At 36.1% G+C, this 19,385-nt stretch overlaps 1 protein-coding gene across 1 annotated transcript; it reads left to right on the forward strand.

Moving 5' to 3' along the window:
- Positions 1-1,305: 1,305 nt before the first annotated feature.
- Positions 1,306-13,560, forward strand: LOC105439154 (cilia- and flagella-associated protein 251-like). The gene is made up of 10 exons (XM_030974513.1): positions 1,306-1,947; positions 2,415-2,556; positions 2,952-3,132; positions 4,354-4,540; positions 11,010-11,198; positions 11,519-11,769; positions 11,887-12,046; positions 12,263-12,523; positions 12,722-13,002; positions 13,390-13,560. Exons 1-10 carry the CDS (start codon positions 1,635-1,637, stop codon positions 13,558-13,560), a joined length of 2,136 nt encoding a protein of 711 aa, XP_030830373.1. The 5' UTR covers positions 1,306-1,634.
- Positions 13,561-19,385: the final 5,825 nt, after the last annotated feature.

The following is a 19,385-nucleotide window of genomic DNA, read 5'->3' on the forward strand; positions in this document are numbered from 1 at the left end:
AGGAAGATGATGACCAGTTCGACATCAGGGAGTGGATCGCCGGTGTTGAGGCTGAGGATGATGATGAAGTGATCGAAGAGGGTGAATGGAAGATGGGCCTACCCGGTAAGTTCTTTATACTGCTTATATTTTCCTTTTCCGACATTGTACTTCTATATTTTGGTTCTTACTTTGTTTTTGTTTTTTGTGTTGTTGTTTGGCTGTTGTTGTTTTCTTCACAATGTTCTTTATCATGTTGTTCTCCTTCTTGTTATTTGTCTTCATGTTAATTGTTCTCCTTGATTATTATTGCTCTTCCCTATTTTCATCTTCTTCTTATTCTTTTTCTTCTTCTTCTTCTCCTTTATATTCTTCTTCTTCTTCTTCGTCTTCTTCTTCTTCTTCTTCTTCTTCTTCTTCTTAATCTAAACCATTTTCTCCTTTGTATTCTTCTTCTGCTCTGTCTCCGTTCTCCTAATCGTTAATATAAGCCCTTTTTCGAAGAGGAAAGGCGACTGAGATAGTATTAAAGCAAAATATAATAACAATAATATATAATAATAATAATAATAATAATAATAATAATAATAACATATTCGATATTGTCATTCTATATTACCTAATAATTTTGTGATTAATCACCATCATCATTCAGGCGGTTAGAGTAGCTCGAACATATAACGACCTGGTGGATGAAATCGAGTACGTGGTCAATATGGAGAATGTGACCAAGGATAAGAATTTTCTCCGGTATGCGATCAGGACATCGTGGATGAGAGAAGATGGAATGGGATACGAGTCTCGTACCTGAATTGGATGATGAGTAAATCAAGGAGATGGGTCAAAGGCAAACATGAAATGTAAGTCCTAGTTAAAAATATTTCTGTGAGGATTTCCGTTTCAATGTTTTTTCAAATCATTAAATAAACATGTAGAACACAAAAAGATAAAGAATATCTAGGTATACATTGTTAAAAGCGGAGTAAACTTGTATCACCTTACATGTTTATTCATCAAAGCGGAAATTGTCCATGCCACAAGCAAAACGAAATTGAATTTTGTTTCCCATCCGACTATCATTTCATCATTTGGGAATTTTGGGACAGAGTTTTAGCCTACGCTTCCCGCTCTTCCGCCACCATTCAGCGTTATGTTACTCAATACTAAGCTAGAACCACTGACGGCCGTACCTTCATGCAGTTCTTCATATAATATTGGGTTCTTATAAAGCGCTCATATCTGTCAGACTTAACACTCCTGTCGCTCCTGATTACTATCCTGGCTTTAGCATGGCTGTCATTACGGCGCTCTAACATTACAAGGAATGCTGCACTTGTTATCCTTCTTGATAAAAAAAACGCTCATTTTTGGAATCGTTACATGGTAAAGAAGACTGTGACTCATTGAATTTAGAAGTTTTGGAGAGATTTATTCACAAAGAGTGTTTTCTTCAGAAGTTAGGTCTTCACCCATCTTCGAAGGAATACCCGCCAGTGAAGTTTAATTTAATCGTCAATTTCTAAATGTTTTAGATTTTGCGAACCTTGAACAGCAACAGCAACATCAGCAGCAGTATCAACAACGACAACAACAACCCCAGACAATTGCATTGTTGTATTTAGAAAGGACTTTATAAGGAACTCAGCAACACCAACATGTCTCTTTTTAGTCAAGTTGATGATAGCGTTTTCCACCAGGCAGCATCTAACTTCGTCCACTCTGTGTCAAGCAGCGCGCTGTCAAACCTCATCGCTTCTCCAAGTTTATCCGATGCAAGCAACTGTCGCCCATACCATATTGTTATAAAGAAAAACAAGAAGTATTTCTGGAACCATGTGAGTCTGTTCCCGATGCCGTTTACGCTTTCCGATATCCTTGATGATGACGGGGCAGAGAGGTTCGATGAGGTCGGCAGTACGGAGGCGGTCCTTGTAAACTTTGAAAGATCACTGAGGATCAAGGCAGGAGGTATCATTAACATTATTATATTTTGTCTATGCTAATATATCGTAATAATTATGAATGTAGTGTGTACCATAATTGGATCATAATGTTAGCATTAAATCATTAATCGTCTAACCACCTTCATCTAAATGTCAAAACATGACACATGCTCTTGCATCAATCTTTGCCAAACCCCTTTTTAAGATCAAATTCATTTCATCTGTAGCATTGTAGCAAAATGTAGATACCGTATTAATGTACGAAAAATATTTTGTTTGCATTTTCTTTAATTCGGACTTAGCCGTAATAGCTAGTAATGTAAATTATTCAATAAGGCGTTTTGCGTTTGACCTAAATTGTGTATATTATGATAGTTTAAATTGGAATATGCCGCAAAATATATTCACAATCGTTCCCAGCCCTGAGCGCTTGAAGTGATACAAAGTTATTGAAACAATTATTAACATTCTCATTATGAATATGATCTTTAGGTAAAGTCGAGGCTTCGTTGGCAATGGAGATAGCTGGTTTTGAGTTAGACGCTAACCGACGCATCGTAGTCTCTGTAGACTTTGGCAAGATTGTTGAGAAATCCCTCGACATACCTCAACTCGCCAACTCTGTCATAGGAAGGTAAATATGAACAGTTGGTGACATTGTATTTCGTACAAGCTGCTAAGACAGATATAAGAAGCTATTCCAAGTATCCTATCATCCAAGGTATAGCTGGAATAGAGTGTAACCCCCCCCCCCCCCCCCTCCCTCTATCAGCCCCCACCCCAGTAGGGGAAGAACAAAAATCAACACAACTTGCAGTGGTTATACAGCATTAGGCACTCGATCTCGCAAGGAGTTTAATTCCCTCTTGTTAATTCATTCTTGATACGCCACCAATGAGACTGACTGGCATCACCTATGAGTTTATCAGATTATTAAAAAAACCACTCCTTGCAAAAGACTCCAAAGATGGATAAGCCTCTTTATATAATGTCACTTTCATTTTTTCGATTTTGTTTTCTCTTTAAAAGGAAGGTGAACCTGGAGAAGGATTTCATTAAAGAAGTCATGTCGAAGAAACGCCAAACGCTTTGCCTGGTTGTGGCGACACTAAGCCCAGAGGCTGACTCCAAAATCACGACTAAGGTTAAGACAAGTGGATCAGCCGACGTTAAGACCGGCGTTAAGGTCCCGATTGAACCTGCGGAAACGGTAAGGCAATCACAACACAGATTCGATAACCCAATCTCTAACCCCAGCCCCATGATCGGAGTAGGGATAGGGTTAGGTTGGAGCAATCATAAAGGGTTGTCACGTTTCAAAGATTAGATAAAGATACTGAAATACGTGGCTTTAAAATCGTAATGCCTAGAGTCATGAGATGTTAGTTTGGTTAATAACATCCGTTTTTCTCTTTCGCTATCACAAACCGAAAGTGTCAGTGAATTTTAGTTTCCATACGAATATACGACACTATAGTCTAATAAAGATGTTAGAGAAGGAAAACAAAACAAAGGTCTAGTGACTCAGTGAATACGTCACCGGGATGTGGATCACAAGTCATGATTTTCCGGCTCGAGTCTGGCCTTGGCACTATTGTTCTTTGGCAAAACATTGGTCTACGTTTGCCACTTTCCACCGGATATATAGTCAAATGTGTACCCGGTAGGACGCCAACGTAAATGGGGTTGGATAGGCATGCGTGCAATTGTAAAATGGCGCCTGTCTAGTATACTCCCCAGGGAGCAGAGCGTGTACAATATGGTATGTGGATTAGCAATTGAATCCAATGAACGGGGTAATAAAATCTAATAAGTAAAGCGTTTAGAAACAAAATATTAGGGGGCTATACATTATCGTTAGATGTGACCGCCTTCCGTATAAGGGACTTGGCGGGAATGCTCCTTGTGGAGTGGAGAATGTGTACTGAAAGTGCAGATGCGTAACTGATGCGGTATCGGGTTTTATTTACCGTATTTTAGTACATATTGTATAAATAATGTTCAAGGTTTGATATGTAATGAGGTCGTAGTGGTGCTGGTTCATCATTTGACTTCGAATGCAAACTAAAAACTTGAAACTTGAAACTTGAAACTTGAAACTAAGATCGTGGGTTCGACCGAGCCTCGGCATTGATAGCACTTGCGTCTTTACATTGCTCCTGCCACCTGTCCGCCAAACTATTAATGGGCTACCCGATAGTCTGCGAACGTCAATATGATAGGATTAGCACGTATATACGTGTGCCTGAATTCTGAAAAGGCGAATGCTCCCAATAGGAGTGGTGACTGTGCATTGTGAAGTACATAATCGTAAATGAATCTAGTGAATGGTGTAATAACACTATGAACGCTTTGGTCATTTACGTGGTATAACTGGTATTTTTGTTATTGCTTTTATGCTGGTGGTGATGATATTGTTGAATTATTTCAGATTGGGTTAGAGGCCTCAGCAAGAAGTAACAGAAAGCGTACCCTAGAGATCCCGTCAAACACACCGCTAGCTTTCCGTATGCTGGAGATTCTGGTTCGCCCAGACCGGAGCATCCAGCTCATGCATCTCCCAAAGAGTGAGGGCGGGTTCAAGAATATTAAAGATGACAAAAAACCCAAACCAGACCGTAAGTATTGATTTATGAAACAAGAGTGTTGTCGACAAGTTCCCAAAGTTGGTTGGATACATAATAACACCCGTGGCAATTTTTTCCACCTGGTACTGCTTTAAACCCAATTTCCATGGCCAGTGTGTGGTTGGGGGTGCTGTAGAAATAGGGTTAAATAGTTTTCTAATGATTCATGCATAGCTACTTTAAATGTATTAAGTATGATACGCCATTGCATGAAATCAAGATGATAATTAAAAACTGCTGATTTTACCACGGTAGGTCAAAGCTCAAAATGGTAATGACTGACAATCACAGACCAATAACATTATGAAATAAAAGTGAGAGAGAAAGAAAAATAAACCTTGCAAAAAACTGTTTTTCAAAAAGAAAAGTTTTCTTTCTCTAACATGATTTCTGTAATAATATGTATGATACATCATTGCTGGAAATGGCGGAAATCATGATGGTAATTCAAAACTGCTGATTCAACCACGGTCGATCAAAGCTCAAAAAGGTAATGATTGACAATCACAGACCGGTTCTATAGGTAATCTAAGTCTCCCTAGACCGAGAACCAATAATTGTAAAAGAACATTTTATTACAGAGGAGCTTCATTGTACAACAAATTACCAGCTAATACCCGTAGTGCTTGCGCGATTCAAAATTTCAAATCCAATCTGACAACTTTTCACAGTATCTTAGAAATGTGCTCAATAATCTGTTTACCTCTCTTTCCTTTTACTTTATTTGTTCAGGGCTCGTGCGGTTCTGTATCCCTTATAAAATACACTGAATATGAATTCTAGATGTAAATTGAATTTATTAGACTCCAAAATATATTATACATGTTTAGTTATATTGTTTATATTATGTTTAAAGAAATTTTTATATTGCATTTGTATACTTTTAATTCTAATTTCCCCATGATTGTATAACATATCTAATTTTTATGTAATAGCTTTTTATCCGGACCCCATGGAAGAACAGGCTATCCGCCGTAAAACTCATTTATGTATGTATTGGTGTGATGGTTTTATACGAAAATAAAAACAAACCAGTGAGATTACTGAACACTAAATGAAAGTGAGAGGGAAAGAAAATAAAAGCTTTGCAGAAACCTACAAGGCAAACTGAAAAATTCCATTTAAGAAATCCAAAAACCGCATTGGCTCTCAAATCCATTAGACACGCCGGCCCAGACATCTGGAACTCTCTGCCCATTGTAATAAGAAACCTTAGGACATTGTATTCTTTTAAGAAGGCAGTTAAAACTATGTTATTGTCTAAGTATTGATCCTGTCGTGTGTAATTTTACTGTATTCATGTTCGTGTGTACATTGACTGTTTATTCAACAATGATGTGTAATCGTCCATGACCTAGCATCGTTTATCCATTCATGAATGAACCTACATTCAATCAGCAGATGTATGAGATTTATTGTATAATTACCAACGCTCCTTCTCTCTCCTTTCCTGTTCTTCTCTGCAAGTCACCCTCTTTTTGATTTATATTTTGTATTGTTGTATCTAAGTTGAGGGCTGCGGGCACGTCAAGCTACTCTGCTTATTTCTGTAGCCCTCCTGCATCTAATGTATGTTAAATATGCATTCAATATATTTGTTTAATCTCGTTTATTATCTGTATAAAATTATATACACTTAAAATATTGTATCAAACCATATTATGTTCATTAAAATGTATGATGAAAAAAAGAAAAAAGATGCAGAAACTAATAAATCAAAATCAAATCAAATCAAACAAGTTTTCGAAAGGAAAAGTTTTCTCTCTCTAACATGATTTCAAAATTTTTAAAAAGAGCAAAAAATACACGATATCCATGGATTACTATACCTACTAGGTTTGAGTAGAGTGGAAATCGATAAAGTAAACAAAATTGATGAAGTAAACACAATTTATAAAGTAGCCCCTTTTGAATGGAAACAAAATGTTCAACCTTTAAGAAAGTCAATTCACACTGGCTTTAGTTTAGAATTTATTTTTTCAAGACGTGTTTACATTTGAAGGTTTAACTGCAAAAATGGTATATGAGGGTCAAATTAAAAAGAATGTAGAAACAAACTCAGCAGGCGGCAATTTAATGTTACTTTATAATATTTCAAGAAAAGAAGTAGAAAAGATATTTGTTCAACCAAGGATGTGTACCTTAAGTAGTAAACTGCGAGAATTCCAGTCCAAACTGTTGCATAATATTTTATAAACAAATCATCATTTACATAGATTCAAGTTCCATGAAAATGGGTTGTGCTCATTTTGCCAAAAGTTTGAAGAAACTTATCAATATGTAATCTTTTAATGTAATACAATAAAGGAAGTTTGGGGGAAATGTGCAGATAGACTTAATTTACCAATTCTGAAGAAATTATCCGGGAAAGAAATATATATTTCAAAACCTCTTGTTCATATTTTCAATTTATCTTTATGTACTGGTAAAAGTACCATTTGATATGAAAGTTGCTAAAGTAACCCCAGTACATAAACAAGATGATACACATGTTATTGGAAATTATAGACCAATATCAGTACTACCATTTTTCTCAACACTTTAGAAAAAATTGTTTACAATCGTTTAGAACATTTTTTAACAAAGTATGCAATATTAAATTCTTGCCAGTATGGTTTTACCAGGAATGTATTCACTGAAATGGCTCTTGTTGATTTACATAATTATCAGATATCTTCTTTAAATGACAAATTACACTCCGTTGGGGTGTTTTTAGATTTGAGTAAAGCTTTCGATTCGATCAACCATGAAATTATGTTAGAAAAATTGAAGGTATATGGTATTAGAGGCACAGTATCCTAATGGTTTGAAAACTACTTAAAAAATCGAACTCAAATAACTGTTTACAGCGATGTTTTATCAGATCCAATGAGAGTAAAGTGTGGAGTACCACAGGGTTCAATCCTGGGGCTCCTTTTGTTTTTACTGTATATAAATGATTTGATTAATTGCTCTGATAAATTGAAATTCATTCTTTTTGCTGATGACACCAATAACCTTTATAGCCATGACAATTTCTATGATTTATGTAAATTTCTTAATGAGGAATTATGCCATGTTTCACAGTGGTTTAATTGTAATAAGTTATCTCTTAACACTTCCAAATCTAGCTTTATATACTTTCATCGTAAGCAAAATACAATTACAGAAAATTTATTGAACAATCTTAATATTAGTATGAATAATGTAATCATAAAGCGTGTCCAATCCACAAATTTCAGGAGTTGTTATCGATCAACATTTATCATAGGTCGAACATAAATCTACTATATCTAAAAAAAAATATCAAGGAATATTGGTGTCATCAGCAAACTGCGCCACTTTTTGCCAGAACATATTTTAATCTTAGTGTATAATTCAATGATTTTACCTTATTTAATGTATTGCAATGTTGTATGGGCTAATACATATCCCAGTAGGCTCCTCGGATTATTGAAATTGCAAAAGAAGATTGTAAGAATATGTTCAGTGTCTCACTATACTGCTCCTTCACAACCACTATTTAAAAAAACTTAATCTTTTCACAATATATCAATTGAATAACTACTGTATCTCATTAATGGTCTTTAAACATTAACATAACAAATTACCATATAATCTTGTCTCTATTATTAAATGTAAAACAGAAATGCATAATTATAATACCAGAAATCCAGAAAATTACTTTGTCGAAAAATGTAAAAATACAGCATCATCTTTTTCTTTCAAATCAAAAGGACCGTCAACATGGAACTCTCTTCCCCACTATATTAAAACGATTTCGTTTCTTAATTATTTTTAATCAAAACTTAAGGTTTTTTTATTCACATACTCTACAAAATAATTAATCCATCCCAACTTGTATAACTTTTAAACTTTTATAACTTTTAAACTTTTTTTGCCATACACTATGCTTTTCTAATTCTTTATCAGTAAAAATGTCGGTATTTTAATAAGCTTGGGATTGCCTCGACAGAACCTTTATTTGGTTCTTTTGCAATTTCCATTTCATGTTCATTATCTATTTCTTTGATTTCCTACTCTTGTCTTTACTTCTCTTTTTAATTGTGTGTTTAAAGTTCAATGTATACTGTGTATCCTACATGTAAATATGTTGTCAATGTACAATGTTTTTCAATGTACTTTTTTTAAATGGACTTGAATAAAGTCAAATTGAATTGAATTGAATTGAATATAGGAATAGATGACACTACTTTAAAAACAGAGCGATTATTAAACCACATTGTGATTTTGATTAAATTTATGATTTTCCACAGTAGAGAGAAGAGAAACCCTCCAAAAGCAAACGAAAGAAAATATAGATTATTGGAAAATAGAAATGAAGAGAAAAAACTTTCATTGGAAAGAGACACCCTTTCAATTCATTTAAGGAAATGGGAAGCCTTGGAAAGTTTAGAATAAATGTTTTCTGTTTTTAATTTTCTCAATATAAAACTTCCAGACCCTCCTCTCTTCTCTACCTTTGCTTTATTTTTTATTTATTTTATTTTTGATTTTATTTTATATCTTCTTTTTTTTTTCTTTCTTTTTTCTCTTTTTTTTTCTTCTTTTGTCTGTTTGTTCGTTCTATGTTGGAGTGTGTTTTGTATACTGTTGTACGTGTTATGTGTTTAAATGTTGTGTGGGGCGGGGGGAAGGGTGTTTTCTAGAGTGATTAGACCTCCCTGCAAGGTCACTGGCAGGTGGTTATCTTATCAAATCAAGTCTCAAATAACGTAAGAAAAAAGGCATCATGGGGGATCAACGGATCCTGCTTAGGCTTTGTTAGCTGTATAGAGGGCGCAAGTAGCTATAAGTAGTGCAGTGGGGAATTAACTACAACTCTAACCATCTTTGTGCAATATTGTGATGATAGATTCAGTAGCTTTATGAGTTTATATTTCCTATCCACTTTTCTCATTGAAATTTATTTATTTTCGTTGATTATTCGTAAAATACATGTTTTCTCCCGCATTTATTATGAAACATATCCTCCTATTTTGTCAGAGCACAGCAACAAACTTTTGAATTCATATACAACTAATGTTGCTGTGACAAATGGTACTAATAGCGTACGTGCATGTAGGGCAGTCAAACCAAAACTAGGTTATAGATTACATATGCAAAACTATATATGAATACAATCTCTTACCTAATACACTTGTACTATTTCCGTCGGGAATAACATTGACTTGTATATATTGTATTTTGCAAATAGATTTTTTTTTCTCCGGTGAATATTAATGTAAGCATCTATCTTCAATCTTCTTTTGTGTTCGTCTAATTCTGAGAAGTCAAAATGTTTGTCGGTCCCCGGGTTCTTTACTTACAAATATATAAGCCTACATGCGTTCTTAGCAGTCAGGTAAAACAATCATTATCAAACAAACATCATAATGTCTCATGAATTGAGAAAAAATGTCTTCAAAGTGCTACCATCATATAACGCCAGCTGCAAGCAAAAACGGCAGTAACTGCCTTCTTGCTTTCAGCATGCAATGTTTATTCCTGAATGAGGGACAGAGAGAGAGGGGGAGGGAGGGAGGGAGGGAGGGAGTAAGTAAGTGAGAGAGGAGGAGGAGAGAGAGAGAGAGTACTGGGGTTGGGGAGTAAAACATTGAATAACAAATCATCCTTTCATTTCATTACATTCACTAAATAAGAATCTCCTCTTTATTCCTGAAAGACGATTTAATAGCGACAAAAAAAAATGACGTACGCTAAATTACGAACTGGCGCACCCCACTCATGTTCAGAAAAATTAGAGATTTGAAATGTCGTAGGTCGAATTACATGGATACCAAATCATCGAGAGAATTCGGAAACATAAGTTTGAATGATGATGATGTAATTTTATATTACTTCTTCCTTGTAATTCTCTGCTTTTTTTTATGTCAAGTTAAACAATCAACAAGTGAGATCATCGGAGCAGTTTGGAAGTGACATAGTAAACTAGTAGTATCCGCAGCAGAAAACTCCCATTGTTGACGTCATCACGCGCATCACCCTTGACACATAACGCATGCGCGTAGCACCCCGAAACCCTCCCCTATATAGACCTAACTACAGTAAACAGTCATTTATATGCTTTGTCTTGATTGAGCAAACGTCTTTTCGGACATTTCTTTAATTCATTGCAATTATATAGCCATATTACACCGACATGGGGAACAGCCTATCAAGGTCATGTTTAGGGAATATTTTTTCTCGAAAACGGCGAAATAAGGTAGTTTGTCTATTCGTTTTACTAATAATGTATTTCTTCATCATAAATGAAATTTCTAGGGGTTTTATTACGTTAAGTTCGTTTTTTTTTTCTTCAGATATCAAACTATGTTCTAAACGATTTATTCTTCTAGCATATAAAGTATGAAATATAAAACGTACAACCTCTTACTCTCACCAGCAGTAAGAAAAATTGGAAAAGCAGGAAAAAAATAAATTATTTCTTAAATATATATTTTTAACCAGGTTGTGCCAGTTCTACCAAACTTGGAAATTGATTCTGCATCTGAACTCGACCTTCAGTCAACCCATGATGACATCAGAATCACATCCTCCTTGGTGATCAAGGATGAAGATGATGAGAGAATGGCAGAGGAGGAGGAGGAGATGGAAGACACTACTACATCCGTTGTCAAGGCAACGAATACAGTCATCGTCTGTCTAGGTAATTTTCAGTCAGCTGTTATTGTGTTTTCCTTATGTTCTGTTTGTTTGTTTGTTTGTTTGTTTGTTGTTGTTGTGATGATCAGCTGCCGCATCACTCTAGGGCGTTCAGTAATGGCCTCACATCAACTTCCCCCTTTTCAATTGTATGTTCTAAGTTGTTAAGGGTTATACCCACAAATAAATGAATTGAATTGAATAGAATTTTGAATGGAATAGAATTTAATTGAAAAGTTCATTATTAAACATAGGACTGTATACTTTTGAGAATTTTTCGGATCATAAACCACAAAAATATATTATTTTTTCCTTCATTTTTAGTACGCCACCCTGATGAGCAGATGGTGGTGGAAGACCTTGAGGAGGAGAACGAGGACCTGGTTGAGATGAAGGAGGACAGCCAAGCGGAGAATAAGAGCATGAAGGAGGAGGAGGAGGGAAATGAGCTTGAGAAGAATGATCAACCTGAAGATGGACTTGGAAAGGAAAACAAAAGTGAGGAAGAGGGGCACAAGACTGACGAGGATGAACTGCAGGAGAAAGAAGAAAAGGAGATCGTGGTAGAACCAGAGGTGGAGAAGGAGGAAGAAGAGGAGAAGGAGATAGAGGAGGAGAAGGAGGTAGAGAAGGAGGAAGAGGAGAAGGAGGTGGACGAGGAGGAGGAAGAGGAGAAGGAGGTAGACGAGGAGGAGGAGGAGGTAGAGAAGGATGAAGAAGTGAAGGAGGTGGAGGAGGAGGAGGAGGAGGAGGAGGAGCTTGGATCCCGTGTGAGCACTGAGGATGGAGCTGATTATACCGGTGGAGACCGCCCGGAGTCAGTGACCAGCAGCTGCAGAGTGCATGACTCAGGTAAGACATACATCATTATCAGTATCTTGTAAATGGAGAAATGTTGCTTCACCCTAAATGTGAACCGTGTGTCGCTTCTAACTTGAAATATCGTATTTCTAAATATAGAAATGAGGCTAAAATGTATACTAATTAGCTAAAATATGAATAATAATTAAAAGTATTTTCAACATTAATTGTTGATAAATGTAAAATATCTAATATTTGTTTCTACAGTTGAGAGTGGAGAGGTGGTGGAGAAGGAGCCGGAAAAGGAGCAGGAGAGGGAGCAAGAAGAGAAGAAGGAGGAGAAGGAGAAGGAGCTGGAGAAGGAGCAGGAGAAGGAGCAAGAAGAGAAGAAGGAGGATAAGGATAAGGAGCAGGAGGATAAGCAGGAAGATGAGAAGGAGCTTGGATCTATTGTGGGAGAAGATGGATCTGATTATTCTGGTGGAGACCACCTAGAGACAGTGGCCAGCTGCAGAGTACATGGCTCAGGTAAGATCCAGCATTATCAGTATGATTCAGCCTCAATGTGAACAATGTGTCTCTTTCAACTTGAATCATTTTATTTCTTCACATGAAAATAATTGATACAAAATATATAACAATAAGCTATAACTATTTGATCATCTATATTATTTTCTAACCATATTATATCAAAGTGTTAACATCAATATTTGTTACTTCATGCAGTGGAGAGTGTGGACATCATGAGCGACTCTTCGACTTCTCCAATCATGTTCAACGTCGCTTACGAGTCAGACTACGAGTCACATACATGCTCTGATGACAGTGACAACGGCGACGATTTCGAGCAGACACCGGATAAAAGTGACGTCGCTGACGACGATGATGATGGTTTTGAAGACAAGGAAGATGATGACCAGTTCGACATCAGGGAGTGGATCGCCGGTGTTGAGGCTGAGGAGGAGGATGAAGTGATCGAAGAAGGTGAATGGAAGATGGGCCTATCGGTAAGTAATTTTACTGCTTATATTTTCCTTTTCTGACATTTTACTTCCATATTTTGGTTCCTACTTTGTCTATTTCTTATTGATGTTGTTTGGTTGCTTTTTTGTCGACACAATGTTCGTTATTTTTCTTTATGTTATTTTCATTGATTGTTATTGCTCTTCCCTCTTTTCATGTTCTTCTTCTGCTTCTTCTTCATATAAATCATTTACTTCTATTCATTATTCTTCTGATCTGTCTCTCTTCTCCTTCTCGTTAAATATAAACCCTTTTTCGAAGAGGAAAAGCTATTGGGATAGTATCAGCAGAAGATGAGGAGAAGATAAATATATTAAATAATTTCACTCTATTACCTAATAATTTTGTGATTAATCAACATTATCATCCAGGCTGTTAGAGTAGCTCGAACGTATAACGACCTGGTGGATGAAATCGAGTACGTTGTCGAGAAAGAGAATTTGACCAAGGATGAGAGTTTTCTCCGGTATGCGATCAGGACATCGTGGATGAGGAAGATGGGATGGGATACGAGTCTCGTACCTGAAGTGGATGATGAGTAAATCAAGGAAATGGAGAAGGAAGGAAAGGGACTCTCCTAGAATGAGATTTGGAACAAAGGTCAAATATGAAATGTAAGTACTTTCTCTGAGGATTTGCGGCTCAAGTTTTGTTCAATCATTAAAAAAACATGTTAAACACAAAAGGATAAAGAATATCTAAGAGTTAAATGTTAAAAGGGGAGTAAGATAGTAGTTACATATCTGTTAAAAGCTGATAATGAGTTCCTAAACATGCAAAGACACATTAAAATGATGATAGGTTATTCGTCATAGAGCTTCAATACTAGAAGAAGAACAAACAAATTATTGGTTAAATGATGTTGATAGAGAAGCATAAACACAAAATAAGACATGAAAACTAAATTGATAATTTACAGATGTTATCATCTAATTCTGTTTTTATATATTTTATTTACACGTACAGGCACTTGTAAATACGAGATGAGCTTACCAGCGACCTATAGTAGATGAAATCGGGTAGGCCTACTTGGTCAAGGTGGAGAATGCGACCAAGGATGAGAGTTTTCTCTGGTATGCGATCAGGACATCGTGGATGAGAGAAGATGGGATTGGATACGAGTCTCGTGTCTGAAGTGGATAATGAGTAAATCAAGATGAACTTTCCTGGAGTGAGATGATGGTCAAAGGTCAAAGGTAAGTCCACATTCACGTAAGTATACTAGGCCCCCTCTCATGCAGAGCAGAAGTGTGCTTCGATTAATAAAGGCGAAAACGTAAATTTACCCATGTTAATATTACAGGAGAAGCCGAAACCATTCATGGGGAAAATAGAATTTTGAAAGTGGGAGAAACAAAAGAATACAGACTAATATAGAGTTTTTCAAGACATATACACTTTTCAAGACATTAGGGCGATGATTATGATATGCATGATCGTAATAAATATATCATGATGATGGGCGTAAATCTGTAATAATTGATACCTATTGTTCAGGGGGGGTGATCTATTCATTCATTCCCCACCCCCTGAACAATAGGTATTACGGATTGACGCCCATGATCATGATATACGCGAATGTAATAGAAATACATGTAGAGCTCTAACGGCTAGAAAGAGCAGTCATTACAATGGGTTAAAACGAGAATGGTAGGCCTAAAGAACAAATTAAAGCAGAACATGAGGGCAAAAAGCAAATCTATATGAATGGTAATTCTCTTTTTTTAATAAATAATATAGGAACTTGGAAAATATTATCATGGTCAAACAATGACGCAACTAAGTATCAGAGCTTTCTCAGTACATCGTAGATTTTTTTAAAGAGATACATAGTCGAGATCGAATCTCAAGCCTAGCTGGAGTAGAAGATCCTCTCTTCATATTGAAGTACCTTAGTAGTCAAAGGTCAGTTTAATACTGTTTTGTGAAGCTTTCATTTTATTCGCGAGCGAACTATGTATTTGAAAGAATAAGAGTAGAAAAGGAAAAAAACATAAGTAGTTATACTGAGAGAACAAAAGCATCGACAAAATAACATCTTCCAGGTTGAATTTAGAAATAGCGCTAGTTATTTCAATTACAGTCCTAACTATCCTCTTTTCTAAAAACAGATTCATTGCCTGATAAGACCAGATAAACTGACCTCACACAAGGGATAAAACGGATATGGCTACGGATCGAAGTCCACTTCCCCTATAATAAGGGTCTTTAAGGGTCTTCTTGGATGACAAGATGGGACTCAATGAAGCCTTGGTTACACAGATCAAGGAATCATGAATGATGATCAAATTACAACTCTTGAAAAATCGCCCTGATAGGTAAGTCCAAAAGTATTTATAGTTTTTAGACATTTACAATAAATAGATTTCAATAATAAAATCATATTGGGGTAAAATTATGAGAAAAAAGAGCAAAGGAAGGAGACAATTAAGACAAGATCGACTATAAAGAGGACTCAGAAGGAAATAGATTAAAGAGAAGAAATTAGGGAAAAACGATCCTGGAAGCATGATAGAAAAAAAAGCTCTTTCAAAAGAAAAAAGAAAAGAAGAAGTCAAAAATGAGTGAAGGAAGAAGAGGCGGAAGATCATTTAGGCCTAGTGTTTGTTAGTTTTTGTTATACGTTTAGGATAATTTTAACAGTAAGATGTATACTTGATGAGACGTAACATCAACTTGACATCGTAGAGTTAGGGAATCGAAAGCGCAAGGGTGATTATGATGTAAGAAAACGGGTATCTGGTTCCCATGATCATTAGTGTAATCGTTTATCTATCTTTCGTTCAAATGTATTTTGTTTTCACCCAGGCAGTTCTTGGTCAGAGGCGTCCAAGTACACCAGCCTCCAGAGCGGCTGTCCATCTTGGGGTAGAGATAATAATGGGATGAGGGACAAACAACTGAGTAATTGTAGTCCTACGCTGCATATGTGGGGAATGCTCTGGCCCATGCACACCATGCCCCCTCCCCTGAACTCCTAGATCACCTACCTGGCTGACTATTTAGATGGGATCAAGTAGCATCTATAAGGCACAGACATGAGAATATGGATCAAAAACGTGATTCGGGGTCAGAGTGGCAATAATAATTGTTGGCGGTTCATGAGAATCGAAATTAGCACACAAACAATGTATTCTAGAGACAGTGATTACAAAAGGAAAATGTTATATTAGATGTGGAGACACTCAAACGAGAATAGAGGATCGATCATACGTTGTTTGTGCTTCTGTAAACCTGCAATCTATACTCCAAAACACCAAGATCAGTTACTTCCTGGATTTTCAAGACTTTCTAGAATAGAATGGCAATCGGAGAATCAACATGCTTTGAAGGATGCAGCTAGGTTTAACATCGGCTGGACTCATGCTTCCAACTCATCTCCCTACCCTTGCGGATGGACACAATGTACTCTGTTAGATGCATGCCAAACCTCTGGACGAGGGAGTCGAGACTTAACCAGAACAGACTTGGGAATCTGAGAATCAACCTGCTATATAAGAGATGCGAACTTGCCATTAGCTGATCAAATATAGTTTCAACTAATCTCAACAAACTTGCAGTAGCCACGCACTTTGATGGATGAAAGACATGCCTCGATCAAGACAGATCAATATCATGATAGCATTGAAACGAACTGGAAATCTGAGATTCGATCAACTAGCTTTGAGGAATGCAGGCTAAACGTCACCGGGCTGGCCATGTGCTTTCAGCATATCTCCAAAACCTGCAGGAGTCGTGCGTTTTGTTAGCTACTGGTACGCAGCAGGCCTGAATGAAATCAAGATCTTAGACCTACAAGATACGGTAGTCAAGATTTACGAGAACTGACTGGAAATCTGAGAATGAACCTGCTATAAAAGATGCAAGCTCACCATTAGCTGATCAAATATAGTTTCAACTCCACAAACTTACTCAAGGAGTTTGTTTGATAAAAGACAGACCTCAAGACAGATCAAGACGATAGACCTGCACGAAAGTAAAGACTGCTATAGAAGAGACTTGAAATTCGAGAGACAAAGGCTTAAACATCAGCCAACCCAAAATTTGTGTTTTGAACAAACCTATTAACAAACTTGCGCAAGGGGACAGTTCATTCATACATCTATGACATCACCTGATCCACCTACGTTTAAATCTGAAAAAATTACTGGAATAAATGAATATATAACAGAAATTTTAAAAAATATTTCAAGAATTTAAAATGCATTCTTGTTGTCTTAATGTATGTTCATTTAAGTTACGGTATCTCTTTCCTTGTTATTTCCAAGTAAAAAAAAAAAGGAGACAGAAGAGAGAGAAAGACGAGAGAAAGACAAAGAGAGAGCTGAGAAAGAGAGAGAGAGAGAGAGAGAGAGGGAGAGACAGAAAAAGAGAGCTAAGAGAGCTGAGAGAATGCAGACAGACAGATCAAGGAGGATATTACAAACGCCCATGTAAATGGAACGATGGGAAAAGGAGATGGAACATGGCTTTAAGTTAACATAAGATAGAGAAAACCCACTCCTAAATCTACCTTACAGCACCCTTTCATACAACAAACATTTTGACTTCCCAGAATTCGAAAGACACAAAAATAAGTAAATCAATCAAGATTAGAAGCTCTTCATGTGAAGATTGAAGATAGATGCTTACTTTTATTCACCGGAGAAAAAAAATCTATTTGCAAAATACAATATATACAGCTATATTTACAAGTCAATGTTGATCCAAGTTATTCACGACGGAAATAGTACAAGTGTACTAGTTGCAAGAGATAGAAATGTATTCATATCTAGTTTCACATATATATGTAATCTATAACCTAGGTAGTACTGGTTTGACTGCCCTACACGCATGTATACTATTAGTACCATTTGTCACAGCAACATTACATGTATATGATATCACAGTTTTTTGTTGTGAGTTGAAAGAATGAGAGGACATATTTCACAACAAATGAGAGAGAAAAAATAGTTAAATGAAAATATAAAAAAATTGCGATGAGAAAAGTGCATAGAAAATATAGACATAAAGCTATTGAATCTATCATCACAATTTTTTTTTCTCTGAAAGGATGATTTGAGTGATTCTTAATTCATGATAAGATTTCTGAATCCTTTTTCCTCGTAATTAAGGTAACATTTCAACAACACACAGAAGTGACGTGTACACAGTAACTTGCACTGATTTTAACAAATCAGGAATAAATAATCAAAACAAATACAAAAACATACATAGAGGATCTTGATCAAACAGCCGATTCCATTGAATTATGCTTGTGAAGCTGTCAGTACTGGATACATACACAACTTCAAATCGGAAGTGAACATTTAATCCCATTGTGTTTGAAGAACTTACACTTTACATGTCACATTTGTGTAGAAGATAAAGACAACAAATAATGTGTGTAAATCAATATTTATCTCTAGTTGACACCAACAATTGCACTCATAAAATTGTATTTGAAAAAATAATAATAAATAAATAAATAAATAAACCATAATCTTCTTCATCAGTTCAATCATCATGCTATACTCACAAATATTATTTTTTAAAACCTGTCAAATAACTTCAAGAACCAAGATCTATTTGACTAGAAGCATCAAGCAAGGAATACTACACCTTTCGACTTTGTCAGGTTTGTCTGCTATTGTACTTTGGCTAGGGGGAGTGTACATAAACTTTCAAAAGTTGAGATAAAACTAAAACGTGCTGTTACTGAGTGTCTTTAAAGTGTCCATGTTGTGACTAACTTGTGGGAAACCACTTTTAGGTGTACCATTCTGTGAATATCAAGATATTGCTGGGTTTCTTTTCGGACACTGATTTGTTCATTTAAACCAGTTGACCAAAGACTTCTTCCATTGCCACAGCTTTGATAAAGGAACTATTCAGTTTCCATATGCAATGTCGTAGGAAAGTTCATACAACAAATAGTCCCTTTGCAAAAAAAGAGACAATTTAAATCATATCCATCTACCACAGCAAAGTGACTTCTTTCCATGTGCATATTCTGTGGAAAACATTACTTGACTCGGCTACATTTATTATTATTTTGAATTGAGACACACATACACTTTTGTTTCAAAACTTAAAGGTAAAGACCAGTTTTAGTCATGCGATTGCATTGTGAAAGAAACGCTGTGGAATCGCTCAGAAAAGGTTGATCATCTAGCATATATTTGTATTGGTGTGTATTGCGAGGTTCTGGAATCATCAAAATGATAAGAAATTTGGCCCAGTCTTGGTAAAGTTACAAGCACTGTACACAGAAAGATGTATATGGGACTAACCTACATCTATCCAGTCCAGATACCGGGTAGATATAATAATTTACCAAATATATCAATTAGTAGGCGGTTTCCGGGCAACATTTGTATCATCACGT

The sequence above is a fragment of the Strongylocentrotus purpuratus genome, unplaced genomic scaffold (assembly GCF_000002235.5).
Source record: "Strongylocentrotus purpuratus isolate Spur 01 unplaced genomic scaffold, Spur_5.0 spur5_scaffold_7, whole genome shotgun sequence".
NCBI lineage: Eukaryota > Metazoa > Echinodermata > Echinoidea > Camarodonta > Strongylocentrotidae > Strongylocentrotus > Strongylocentrotus purpuratus.